Below are 14,370 nucleotides of genomic sequence, written 5' to 3'. Positions count from 1 at the left end.
GAGGTGCAGACCCCTTAAAGTTCAGCACCAGCTCGCTCATCAACCACCTTGCTGCGAAACATTTCCACCAGCATGAGGAGTTCCAGAGGCTGAAGGCATCTGGTGCTGGCAGTGGCACCACACCCATCACTGCACAGCCTTCAGCAGCAGCAGCAACAGCAGCCACCCGCCCTCCTGCTCCTCCAGCAGCACCAGCAGGAGTGCGGAAACACACTGCTCCTCCCCCCTCTGCAACTCCTGCCGCCGACACTGAGGCCTGTTCTGGCAGCCAGTCCTCAGTGGCCTCCTCTGCTGTGTCTGCTGATTCCCGTGCCAGCAAAAGGCCACGCCAGAGCCTTTTGAGCGAGTCCTTCCAGGGGGTGGTTAGGGCTCTGCCTCCCAGCAGCCGTCGCGTGCGGCAGCTGAACGGCTTGCTGGCACGGGCCATGTGCTCCCAACTCCTGCCGTACACGCTCGTGCAGGAGGGGAGGGACATACGGGCGCTGCTTGCTTGCGCAGCCCCAGACTGGCAGCTCCCCAGCAGACACTTCTTCGCCCGCAAGGCCATTCCTGCACTGCACCGCTTTGTGATGGCCAATGTGGAGCGAGGGCTGGAGCATGCGGTTGGTGAAAGGGTCCACGTCACCATGGACTCCTGGAGTAGCCGCTTCGGGACAGGCCGCTACCTGTCTTTCACTGTCCACTGGGTCAGCTTGGTGGAAGGGGGTGAGGATGGGAGAGCAGCAGCGGGCACAGCAGCAGCAACACAGTGGGTGGTGCCCCCCCGCAGGGTCAGGGGAACTGCAGCAGGTTCCTCCGATCCTCTGCCATCCTCTGGCACACCTGGCCAAACCCCCGCCTCAGCAGCAGCGTGAAGGCCCGCCACTGCCAAGCGCTGCTGCACTTGGTCAGCCTTGGGAAGACCAAGCTGACGGCAACCCATGTGTTGGCCAAACTCCAGGAGCAGGAGAGGATTTGGCTGACCCCCAGAGGCCTCAGAGTCGGAGAGGTGGTGGCCGACAATGGGGCCAATCTGGTTGCCGCAATAGACAGGGGAAACCTGACCCACATCCCCTGTCTTGCCCACGTGCTGAACCTGGTGGTGCAAAAGTTCTTGCGCACCTACCAGGGGATGGGCGAACTGCTGGAAACGGCAAGGAACGTTGTGCGTCACTTCCGGCGCTCGGCTGCAGCCTGTGCGAGCCTGGAAGACGTGCAAAAGGAGCTGCCACGCCATCGGCTGATCCTTGACGTTCCGACTCGCTGGAACTCCACCCTGGCGATGTTGGAGCGTCTGGTTGAACAGAAGCACGCTGTCAACCAGTACCTTGCCCTGGCCACTGTTTCTGCCGCTCGGAGAAGGGACAAGACCAGCAACATCCCGTCCATCGTCCCCGATGATGACTGGAGGCACATGCAGCAGGTGTGCTTAGTGCTGGCTCCCTTTCTGCAGGCCACTAACATGGTGAGCAGGGACCATGCTATGGTCTGCGAGTGGGTGCCCCTGGTTTGTCTGCTGAACAGGGCCCTCGATGCTTTGCTGGAACAGGGAGCGGCAGCCTTGGACCAGCAGGAGCGGCAAGCAGCTGCACAGTCCACCTCTGAGGGGGAGGAGGAGGAGGACTTGGTGGAGGTCCCTGACCTTGCTGCTGATGAGGGGGATCAGCACAGCGCAGCTGAGTTGGTGCAGGGGTGGAGAGAGGATGAGGCGGCAGAGGAGGAGGATGAGGAGGACAGCACTGCCATCGATGTGCCAGCAGACGTTGCCCGCCTCTTCCCAATGGCAGCGCACATGCTGGCGTGCCTGCGCAAGGACCCCAGGGTGATCCAGATGAAGCAGAGGGAGGACATCTGGATCAGCATGATGTTGGACCCACGCCTCAAGGGGAAGTTGAGCCAGTTCCTGCCGCCTGCAGGAGGAGACCCAGCACAACAAATAAGGAGCTTGCAGCAGGCCCTTGTTGAGCGCTTGGAGGAAGCCTTCCCCCAGCCTTCCACCCCCACTGTCCAGCAGCCAGCACAGAGGCAGCAGCAGGTGCCTGCATCCAGCAGCAAGCGCCCCACAGACCTGCTGTCTCTCAGCCACGAGCTCTACAGGACTGTAGAGGCTCCGGCAGCAGTGACTAGAGAGGAGGTGCATGATGCAGCAGCATCCTCCTCCGGTCACAGCCAGCGCCTGACCCGCATGGTGGCTGACTACATGGGGTCCTACAGCGGGCTTGACAGCGATGCCCCTGTTGATCCCATGGAGTATTGGGTCAAGCGCCTGGAGATCTGGAGCGAGCTGGCGCAGTACGCCCTGGAAGTGCTGTCCTGCCCCCCTTCCAGCGTGCTGTCCGAGCGCTGCTTCAGTGCAGCTGGTGGCGTGGTCACCGAGAAACGCTCACGTCTGTCTCACAAGTCTGTGGACAGACTGACGTTTCTCAAGATGAACCAGGCGTGGGTGGAAGGCGAGTTCCTGGCCCCTGTTGTCGGTGAGAGGGGGACATGAACTGGCTAAGAACCATCGTTAATGTGCCTTACCACCCTTTACCACCTCCTGGCTCCTGCTCACTAAGCCAGCCTGGTTCAGTTTGACTATTACGTCGCCTGCAGCCACACATTTTACACCTACAGTGGGCTGCTGTGTACTGCCCTTCTGCTGTCTGTCTGTGTTTCCCACTGCCAGGGTACACAGAATTACCTTCTGCTGCCACACTGCCACCAGCTATTACGTCAAACAATAGCTGCTCACATTACTCCTCCATTCCTTCTGCTACTGCTGCTGTCGGTCTGTGTTTCCCACTGCCAGGGTACACAGAATTACATTCTGCTGCCACTCTGCCACCAGCTATTACGTCAAACAATAGCTATATATCTGTGTAATTGGTTGTACAAACAAAACCAAAAAACCATTAAAAAAAAAAAAAAGTTTAATTTTTCTGAGGTGCCCGGGTTGAAAACTGTGTTGTCCCAGTTGTGTATTGGACACGATGTGGGCTGCACGACCGCTGTCTGGGACCTCCTGCCTGCTGTGTTTATTTACAGCCCTGTTATCACCGCTAGGTACCAGGGCTATTATGTCACGCTGCCTGCCTGCTGCCACACTCACACTACTCCTCCATTCCTCCTGCTGCTGCTGTCTGTCTGTGTTTCCCACTGCCAGGGTACACAGAATTACCTTCTGCTGCCACACTGCCACCAGCTATTAAGTCAAACAATAGCTGCTCACATTACTCCTCCACTCCTCCTGCTGCTGCTGCTGTCTGTCTGTGTTTCCCACTGCCAGGGTACACAGAATTACATTCTTCTGCCACCAGCTATTACGTCAAACAATAGCTATATATCTGTGTAATTGGTTGTACAAACAAAACCAAAAAACCATTAAAAAAAAAAAAAAAAAGGTTTAATTTTTCTGAGGTGCCCGGGTTGAAAACTGTGTTGTCCCAGTTGTGTATTGGACACGATGTGGGCTGCACGACCGCTGTCTGGGACCTCCCGCCTGCTGTGTTTATTTACAGCCCTGGTATCACCGCTAGGTACCAGGGCTATTATGTCACGCTGCCTGCCTCATTGACTGCCTGCTGCCACACACTCATCCTCCTCCTCCTGCTGCTGAATTTACCTCCTGCTGTCTGTGTGTTTCCACTGCCAGGGAGCACATACAATGGCGCTTCCAACATGCGTGCGCCACCAGCTATTTGTTACGCTCAAAAATAGCTGCATTTCTTTAAAAAAAAAATTGAAAAGAGAAATAAGTGAAGAAGAAGAAGATATAGAAGAAGATGAAAAAGATGAAGATGAAGATGAAGAAGAAGAAGATGAAGAAGAAGAAGATGAAGAAGAAGAAGAAGATGAAGAAGATGATGATGAAGAAGAAGAAAATGAAGAAGAAGAAGATGAAGAAGATGATGAAGAAGAAGAAGAAGAAGATGATGAAGAAGATGAAGAAGAAGATGAAGAAGATGAAGAAGAAGATGAAGAAGATGAAGAAGAAGAAGAAGAAGATGAAGAAGATGAAGAAGATGAAGAAGATGAAGAAGATGAAGAAGATGAAGAAGAAGAAGAAGAAGATGATGAAGAAGAAGAAGAAGATGATGAAGAAGATGAAGAAGAAGAAGATGAAGAAGATGAAGAAGAAGAAGATGAAGAAGAAGAAGATGAAGAAGAAGAAGATGAAGAAGAAGAAGAAGAAGAAGATGATGATGAAGAAGATGAAGAAGAAGAAGAAGATGAAGAAGAAGAAGATGAAGAAGAAGAAGAAGAAGAAGAAGAAGAAGAAGAAGAAGAAGAAGAAGACAATATAGAAGAAGAAGAAGATATAGAAGAAGAAGATATAGAAGAAGAAGATATAGAAGAAGAAGATATAGAAGAAGATAGAAGATAAAGAAGAAGAAGAAGAAGAAGTATATATACAGTACTGAACAAAATTCTGGACACAACTTCTCTTTTCACCTTTTTTTTTTAAAGGAACATCCCCACATAATCACTTGCTGTTGTTACTTGGAAAAAAAGATGTTTATTGCATCATTCACCCTCAAAACAAGTGTTGGAAGCTATTTAAGGCCAATTCGAATAGTCAGCTCGAATAATGAGCTCGAATACAGACTCGAATAGTGAGCTCGAATTCCGAGGTCGAATCGAATAGTAAAAATTATTCGACTCGAATATTCGACTGACCTCGAATAATTTACTATTCGAATTCGACCAAACTCGAATTTTAAAAAGGGGTATTTGAGCACCACTGACACTGATAACATCCCTCAATTTAACTTACCTCTCTACCCTATACCTAAAACAGATCTATGCCACTCTTAAAGAAAATTATCACTCCGCGACTAACTTTTTCTAACAAAAAATAACCAAAGGAATTAAAACTTTTTACAATATGATCTCGGAAATACCAAACCCACAATTCATCCAAAGCAACAAATGGGAGACATATCTAGGTACAACCGTATCCCCTCAACAATGGTGTAGTTCTATCTCTTCCCTTAGAAAACTCTCCCACTGCATCTCACACTGGGAACTTTTATTAACAATGGCAATGGTACTATACCCCCGTGCTACTGAACAAATTTGATCAAAAAGTCAAAGATGCTTGTTGAAGGAAATGTGGTCATAAGGGTGAGATTATACACATATTCTGGAAGTGTCCTCTTCTCTTAACAATGTGGCAACAACTGAACTTCCTTATTAAGAATATCTCTCAATCCAATATTAATCTAACACCACAAACAGCAATACTCCACATCGATTTAGATTTATACCCGAAATATTCTAGGGCTTAAATTAAACATTTACTAATTGCAGCAAAATAAAAGGCTATAGTACTGATATGGAAGACTAAAGATCCCCCTTCACTGCAACACATTTTGTCTATCTTTCACCAAAACATAGCAATTTAAAAATTATATTGAAAAAGAAACATATCTACATAATTCACACTAGTATACATTATGTTAAAGGTGTAATTCGCGAAAGAATATTAACTATCCGTAATAAACATGAAAATAAAAGAAACGTGCTCTCTTTAATCAAATCTTAAGTCTCAACCTGATTACCTTCTGACAACATTTAAGACCTTCCTAGTTTATAATAGATTTGGCATTTTAGTATAGCCTAATACAGTGATGTGTTTGTATCTTTTTGTATGAACAGATGAATCATCTCGTTCGAACCGGTTATCGTTTACTTCGATGATTCTAGACATACTTTTTGTCTCTATACTATTTTTCTTGTTTTATTGTGTTTCCTTTCACACTGTTATCCCTCTTAACTGTTATCCTTCATAACAATACAATCGTATAGTCTTATTACAGTTGTGTTCAAAATTATTCAACCCCTAGTGCTGTAAAGGGTTTTAGGGAATTTAGTGTGCATTTGTAATTGTGTTCAGAATGAAATCTTATAAGGACTTTTTAAAGGGACTCCGAGCAGTGCAGAAACTATGGAAAGATGCATATCATTTTAAAGCTCTCTTTCTCCTCTTTCCAATGATATATAAACCACCACCCTACGTCTTTTAGTTTTCGCTATTTTCGCGATTGAAATTGCTGCGGCCGCGATTTCGATCGCGAAAATAGAGAAAACTAAAAGGTGTAGGGCAACGATTTAGGTGTCGTCAGAAAGAGGAGAAAGAGAGCTTTAAAATGATATCCATCAAGCCATAGTTATATTGTATTACACAGGACGACACTTTCCCCAGTGTCAGCAGCTCCATTCTGCTGAATGCAGCTTCTGACTTTGACAAAAAGTCGCCCTGTGTAATACAATATAACTATGGCTTGATGGATATCATTTTAAAGCTCTCTTTCTCCTCTTTCTGACGACACCTAAATCTTTGCCCTACGCCTTTTAGTTTTTTCTATTTTCACGATCGAAATCGCGGCCGCGGCAATTTCAATCGCAAAAATAACGAAAACTAAAAGGCGTAGGGTGGCGGTTTATATATCATTGGAAAGAGGAGAAAGAGAGCTTTAAAATGATGTGCATCTTTCCATAGTTTCTGCACTGCTCGGAGTCCCTTTAAAGAACCAAATGCAACTAAAATGACATCAATTGTTTTAGAAATACAGTATTAAATGTTTTTTTTGTGTGATTTATTCATTGACAAAATTATTCAACACCTTAAAGAAAACCTGAACTGAAAATTAAAAGTCAACATAAGCATACACAAGTCATACTTACCTTCCCTGAAGTCTACTCCTCAGTCCTGTCCTGCGTCCTGTTTGTCCACTGTGATCAAGGGAATTTTCCGTCCTCTATTTTGAAAATGGCCATTACCCATAACAGCTTTCTGGTCAGCACACAGTTAAACTGTAACATCGCCCACTTGAGCCATAGGGAAACATGGACATTACCTGGTACATCAGTTTTCCTCTCAGCTATAACTGACAGCAACTGCAACTGATATTTTATTGACAGCAACTGATATATTTCAGATCTGACAAAATATTGTCAGAACTGGAAGGGATTATCATCAGAAGAAAATGGTGAGCTTCTGAAAGGAACTGATGGCAAGGTAACTATGTAATGTTCATTTGAAGTTACCTCATGTGTTTATTTTAAATATTTTTACTCAGTACAGGTTCTCTTTAAAGACTACCACTCTTAAGAACAGAGGTTAATTCAAGTGTTTGAAAACACCTGTGGATGTTAACTAACAGCAATCAAGCATAATAAGCACCAACTAGGCAGATTTAAAATGACTGCGACACTCCGCTCCTTCTAGATTTTTATTGGTGTGTTTACAAACATGGTGAAGTCAAGAGAATGGTATAGGAAAACAAGAGAAGAGGTGATTTCTCTTCACAGGAAGGGCAATGGCTATAAGAAGATTGCAAAGATGTTAAACATACCAAGAGACACCATAGGAAGCATCATTCACAAATTCAAGGCAAAGGGCAATGTCGAAACGCTACCTGGTCATGGCAGAAAGAAGTTGCTGACTTCGACTGCTGTGCGCTACCTGAAGCGCAAAGTGGAGAAAAGTCCCCGTGTGACTGCTGAAGAAATGAAAAAAAGATTTGTCAGATGTGAGTACTGAAGTTTCAGCTCAGACAATAAGGTGCACACTGCGTAATGAAGGCCTCCATGCCAGAACTCCCAGGCGCACCCCCTTGCTGTCTCCAAAGAATAAGAAGAGTCGACTGCAGTATGCAAAGTGTCATGTGGACAAACCACAAAAGTATAGGGATAGTGTTCTGTGGACTGATGAAACAAAATTAGAACTATTTGGGCCCATGGATCAACGCTATGTTTGGAAGAGGAAGAACAAGGCCTACGAAGAAAAGAACACCTTGCCTACGGTAAAGCATGGTGGGGGGGTCAATCATGCTTTGGGGTTGTTTTGCTTCTGCAGGTACAGGGAAGTTTCTGCGTGTGCAAGGTACCATGAATTCTCTTCAGTACCAGGAGATATTGGATGAAAATGTGATGCAGTCCGTCACAAACCTGAGGCTTAGGAGACGTTGGACCGCTCAACAGGACAATGATCCCAAGCATACCTCCACTAGAGCATGGTTGCAGATTAAAGGCTGGAACATTTTGGAGTGGTCATCACAGTCTCCAGACTTAAATCCAATTGAGAACCTCTGGTGGGACTAAGAATGTGACTGAACTGGAGGCTTTTGCCCATGAAGAATGGGCTAAGATACCCGTAGATTGCTGCAAGACACTTGTGTCAAGCTATGCTTCACGTTTAAAAGCTGTTATAAGCTGGCGGGTTGTTAACCCTTCGATCGCCGCATTAGAAGAGTATAATACGCTTTGTAATGTATGCAAAGCATATTATACAGGCTGCCTCCAGCCCTGTCCCAGTGACCACCAGGGCAGGCTGCAGCCCTCCCTGTCTGCACCCAAGCACACTGATCTGCCCCCTGATCGCCCACAGCACCCCTGAGACCCCCCTCCTGCCCCCCCCCCCCCCCTGCCCACCCCCCAGACCCCTGTTTGCACACAATCACCCATCAATCACTCCCTGTCACTATCGGTCTATTTTTGAGATTAGGTCCTAAACTGCCCGCATGGGGGCTCCTGATCACCCCCCCCCCCCACACCCTCAGATCCTCCCCAGACCCCCCCCCCCCCCTGTGTACTGTATACATCTATCCTCCCCTATAATGATCCACTGATCACTTGTCAATCACCCATCAATGACCCCCTGTCACTGCTACCCATCAGATCAGACCCTAACCTGCCCCTTGCGGGCATCTGATCACCCACCCACACCCTCAGATCGCCCGCAGACCCGCCGCCAGATCACCTCCCAAGTGCATTGTTTACATCTGTTCTCTCCTCTAATCACCCATCAATCACTCCCTGTCACTATCTGTCAGCACTATTTTTTTAAATTAGTCCCTAAACTGCCCCCTGGGGGCTCCTGATCACCCCCCACACCCTTAGATCCTCCCCAGACATCCCTCCCCCCGTGTACTGTATACATCTATTCTACCCTGTAATCACCTGTCAATCACAAATCAATCACCCCCTGTCACTGTCACCCATCAGCTCAGACCCTACCCTGCCCCTTGTGGGCACCTGATCACCCGCCTACACCCTCATTATTGCCCGCAGACCCACCCTCAGATCACCTCCGCAGGTGCATTGTTTACATCTGCTCTCCCCTCTAATCACCCATCAAACACCCCGTCATCACCTGTCACTGCTACCCATCAGATCCGACCCTAATCTGCCCCTTGCGGGCACCCAATCACCCGCCACACCCTCAAATAGCCCCCCAGACCCGCTCTGATCAACTCGCCAGTGCATTGCTTGCATATATTCTCCCTTGTAATCACCTACTGATCACCTATCAATCACCCCGTCACCCCCTGTCACTGCTACCCATCAGATCAGACCCCTCTGATCACCTCCCCAGTGCATTATTTACATCTGTTCTCCCCTCTAATCACCCACTGATCACCCATCAATCACCCCCTGTCACTGCTACCCATCATACCCATCAGATCAGACCCTCATCTTCCCCTTGCGGGCACCCAATGACCGGCCTACACCATCAGATCGCCCTCAGATACTCCTGATCACCTCCCCAGTGCATTGCTTGCATCTATTCCCCCCTCTATTCACACCCAAAGACACCCATCAATCACCTCCTGTCACCCCCTAGTACACCTACCCATCAAATCAGGCCCTAATTTGCCCCGTGTGGGCTCCTGATCACTCGGCCAAACCCTCAGATCCCCCCTCAGACCCCCTTCCAATCACCTCCCCAGTGCATTAATTGCATCTATTCTCCCCTCTAATCACCCACTGAGACACCCATCAATCACCTCCTGTCACCTGTATTCGTTAAGGTGTATGATAAGTTCGTAGAAGATTTTATTTCTTGTCAAAAGTTAGCAGAAATTGATTTTTTTTTTCACAAAGTGTCATTTTCCACTAACTTGTAACAAAAAATAAAATCTTCTATGAACTCACCATACACCTAACGGAATACCTTGGAGAGTCTTCTTTCTAAAATGGGGTCACTTGTGGGGTTCCTATACTGCTCTGGCATTTTAGGGGCCCTAAACTGTGAGGAGTAGTCTTGAAACTAAGTGCCTCAAAATGACCTGGATTAGGGACAAGAAAAGGAGGTAAAATTCATTTAGGTGGTAGGTTGTATGACCGAGCAATAAACCGTTAAAGCTGCAGTGGTCTGAATGGAAAAAAAAGTGTCTGGTCCTTAAAGAGGAAATGAACTCTAAACAACAAAATAAACCAACTGAATCCCTTTTAAAAATCATAGGCAAATAGTTAACAATACATGATAAAAAAAATGTAAATAACATTTAAATTTTAAATCATTTGACAAGCCTCTCCCCCTGAGACATATGCTGCCGCGGCAGGCTCAGAGAACACTGGGACTTTCCTGATTCCTCCATGATCTCGCAAGAGTTCCTATGTGTTTACAACCTTATGTCATCAGGGGGCACCTGGTCCGATGTAAAAAGAATGCTGACAGTAGGGATATTAAAGCAAGCAGAGCGAGCAGACAGCAGCGAGCAGGAATGTGAAGAGATGTGAGAGAGATGCAAAGTGTCGGGGGAGGGAAAAAAAACTAGGTAGACGAGGGGATGGAGGTGACCATACAGCTGGAGGGAGGATAGAGACTCAGAGAGGAGTGGAGAGCGAGAGAGGGAAACTGTCAGTGCAGAGAAGTGAAGGGACAGAAAGCCCAGCACATAAAGCTGGCGACAGACCAGTGGGAGAGCATGGATGAGACCCTCCTCCCCTTGCACAGCAGATAGCCCAGCAGACAGAGGGAGAGAGAACACAGCATAGAGACAAGCAGGGACAGCATTACAAGAAGCCCAGCAGGCATGAGAGCCAAGCAGAGACAGAGGGAGAGAGAGAACACAGCATAGAGACAGGCAGAGACAGCATTACAAGAAGCACAGCAGGCATGAGAGCCAAGCAGAGAGAGGGCAGAAGTGAGTCCAGCAGGGGGTAATGAACTGCTTTAGCTATATATAATGATTCCATCATTACTGGCTGTTCTTTGCTTGTTTCTTGAAGACTGTGCTGCATAGTACAGTAGATAAACACAATCTGCCCCCCCCCCCCTACAAATGTCATGTCTGTGGTGTGCAAGCATGGGCTAGTGTGCAGCAGAGCATGTTGTGTGTGCTTAGGCTGAAGGTAAGCACAGAAGCCCTTATCAGTAAATTATCAGATAGGGCTGGATCACACAGATGCTTGGCGGCGTTTACCACCAAGCATTCGCGACTGGTCGGCTAAACGCTCCCATTCAAGTGAATAGGAGTGTTGAGCATCGCGTGGTTAACGGCGATTGCGCAAACGCAGCGTTCCGATCCCAATTTATCGCGTTGTTTCAGCCGGCTTTAGAAGCCGCATGCATCATCCAGGGCCGGCTAGCCACCTCGGCTTCATGTCTCCCTTAAGGGGACGAGAAACGCCAATGCAACGGGAAGCAGACTATCGCCGTACCGCCACCCCCAGACGAGATGTCAAAGGACGACGCTGATTCCCGGCCGCCCCAACGTCGCCTGCCGTCCGTGTAAACCAGCCCTAAGGGTGAATGAGGGCTGTAAACTGTGCCTGAGCTGTGCTGTGATAATGTGTAAAGGTGGCTATACACTTATAGATTTGCAGCAGATTCGACCATCAGATAGATTTCTGGCAGATGCCTGTCAAATCTAATCTGTCAGGAACGTATCTTATGTGTGCTGCACACTAGGAACAGATTTCCAATAGATTTCAGAATGAAATCTATTGGAAATCGATCTAAATGCATTATTGCACCTTTAGATCCAATGCAACTATATGGACCTAAATTTTCCATCCTGTCATATCGATTGATCAATCGATTTGTGGCCGATTTTGATTGATTTCATCTATCGATAGATTTGATAGAATCGATTTCTGATCAATCGATTGATTTCAAAGAATTGAACGATGGCTGAAATCGACCAGTGTATGGGCCCCTTAAGCGTGAAGCTGATTTCTGCCTCTTGCTATTTTGGGCTTTCTGTCGAACAGCATGTCCTTTATGTCTGTGCTTTGTGTCTAAATGGGCCCATACACTGGTTGATTTCAGACATCGATCTATTCTATAGAATCAATCAGAAATTGATACTTTCAAATCAGCCAATCGATCGATTTGTGATTCATTTCGATCGATTAGATCTATCTGACAGGATGGAAAATCTAGGTCTATGGCCTATACAGTTGCATTGGATCTAATGGTGCAATAATGCATTTACAGTAGATGGATTTTCAATAGATTTAATTCTGAAATATGTTAGAAATCTGTTCCTAGTGTGTGGCACACATCAGATAGATTACTGACCGATTTGACTCGACAAGCATATAACAGAAATCAATCTGAGGGTCAAATCTGCTACAAATCTGCAAGTGTATGGCTACCTTAATGGCAGCCAAACATCTAATGTCTGTGCTTTGTGTCTAATGGTAGCCATACATCTAGTGATGTATGGGCTGATGCGACCAAAAGACAAATCTCTCTTAACGAATATGATGAGAGATCTGTCAGCTGCCCATACACCACAGGTCTCTTCCCGATCACTTTCATGGTGAAATTGATCCGGAATAGGCCTTGAGCGTCGCCTCACCACCCCAACTCTGTGCACCCCTAATGTAAATGTCCCCCCGGTGTGTGACATCACATGTGCGTTCTTACTAGGAAACCATGTGGGGTGTGCGTGTATGGAGAGGGTATGTGCCCGGAACAGCGGGGGACAGGAGTAGGTCGCGGACAGGTAATGTATTGTTACACTGGGCATCGGGGGGACATACTTTATTAGGAGAGACATCGCCAGGGCTATTAAAGTATTTATAAATTGTCTACATATTACGCAGTGCTGTACAGAGTATATTGTCACTAACTGTCCCTCAGAGGGGCTCACAATCTCATCCCTACCATAGTCATGTGTCTCTTTGTGTATTGTGTAGCGCATATATACGTTTTTGGGATGTGGAAGGAAACCAGAGTCCCTGGAGGAAATCCACACAGACACGGGGAGAACATACAAACTCCATGCAGATAGAGCCCTGGCTGGGATTTGAACCGGGGACCAAGCGCTGCAAGATGAGAGCGCTAACCACTACAACTCCATGCTGCCCCAAATCTTGGCTTATAAATCCTGGCTTACAGATCTTATGGAGTTGTTTTTTTGTTGTAATATGTGGTGGTCGTTGGTGAATTTCTAATACATTGTATGGGAGATAACTTGCATTGCATAACTGATTAAGAAATGTGCATTGTGTACAGCTGGCCATACATCTGGAAACTTGGCAGTCAATCGACCAGTTGATTCCATTATTATAATCAAATGAAGATTGGTACCACCAAGAGCATGTCCAATTGACGATGCAACCAATTTTGTGTTTGTATGGACCAGTTATCCTGGAAGATGTAGGGCCAACAAGCTCAATCTGGTGCGCAGCAGAAATGTAGTGGGATATTGTGAAGACAAACATGACAGAACCCCTGGGGATGGCCCCCCTCCTCTAGTGTAAAATGTGCCCAGTGCGGTGTACTGACAGGTACAGGAGTAACTACAGAGGACAGACAAAATACAGAGAAGAAAAATGACAGGCTGGAAAACACAGGCAGACATTCATACACAGGCGCAGCCAGATGACATCACTGTAACTGTACACTATCACAGGCTAATTTGCATACTGATTAGAGAAAGGAGCTGCTTGAGGAAGGAGGGGTGGAGGAAGTAGAAATCAGCTGAATGGCACTGTAAACTTGCCAACCAACATATGGCTCCACACTGTTCTAGAATGCAGTAACAGAAATAATGATACCTGGCAGATGTATTACAGCAAACATATATTTTTATTTATTAAAGCAGTATTATGCAACACATCAGATAGTTTTACAGTATCAAATTTTAAGGTCAGTTCCCCTTTAAAGAGACTCTGTAACACAATTTTCAGCCTTAGTTCTTCTATCCCAGCTGCGCCCAAACTACGGCCCGCGGGCCATTTGTGGCCCGCAAGGCCAGTTTCTGTGGCCTGCGTGGTGGTGTCCTGCGGAGGGGGAGAGGATCGGGTGGTATTGCGTAGTTATAGTATCGGCGTAGTCCCGCGCATACACCAGCGTGTGCTCCTTATTCAGCCCCGGGTAGCACTGGGATAGTTAGAAAGCCTCGCTCATTGGTTACTGCAGGAACCTTCCTCCAATAGGAATCAGCCACCGCGGGCAGCCTCCTCAGCCCCACACAGAGCGGGCAGCCTCCTCAGCCCCACACAGAGCGGGCAGCTCGCTCAGCCCCAAACAGAGCGGGCAGCCCCCTCAGCCCCGCTGCCCCACCCAGAGCGGGCATCCCCCTCAGCCCCACACAGAGCGGGCATCCCCCTCAGCCCCACACAGAGCTGACAGCCCCCTCAGCCCCACACAGAGCTGACAGCCCC

At 47.3% G+C, this 14,370-nt stretch overlaps 1 protein-coding gene across 9 annotated transcripts in view; it reads right to left on the bottom strand.

The window, feature by feature from the left end:
• TERT (telomerase reverse transcriptase) overlaps positions 1-14,370 on the bottom strand; it is a 961,487-nt gene that overhangs the window by 776,194 nt on the left and 170,923 nt on the right. For 8 of the 9 annotated variants that reach the window (XM_068236452.1, XM_068236449.1, XM_068236451.1 and 5 more), the window contains one exon: positions 7,383-7,466. The exons of the other annotated variant lie outside the window; for it this stretch is intronic. In XM_068236452.1, the coding sequence (XP_068092553.1) occupies positions 7,383-7,466 (84 nt within the window). The remainder of the gene's footprint in view (positions 1-7,382; positions 7,467-14,370) is intronic. 9 annotated transcript variants of the gene reach the window in all.

The sequence above is a fragment of the Hyperolius riggenbachi genome, chromosome 5 (assembly GCF_040937935.1).
Source record: "Hyperolius riggenbachi isolate aHypRig1 chromosome 5, aHypRig1.pri, whole genome shotgun sequence".
Lineage (NCBI taxonomy): Eukaryota > Metazoa > Chordata > Amphibia > Anura > Hyperoliidae > Hyperolius > Hyperolius riggenbachi.
Note: the sequence above shows the minus strand (reverse complement) of the source record. Positions and strands in the feature narration are given on the sequence as shown.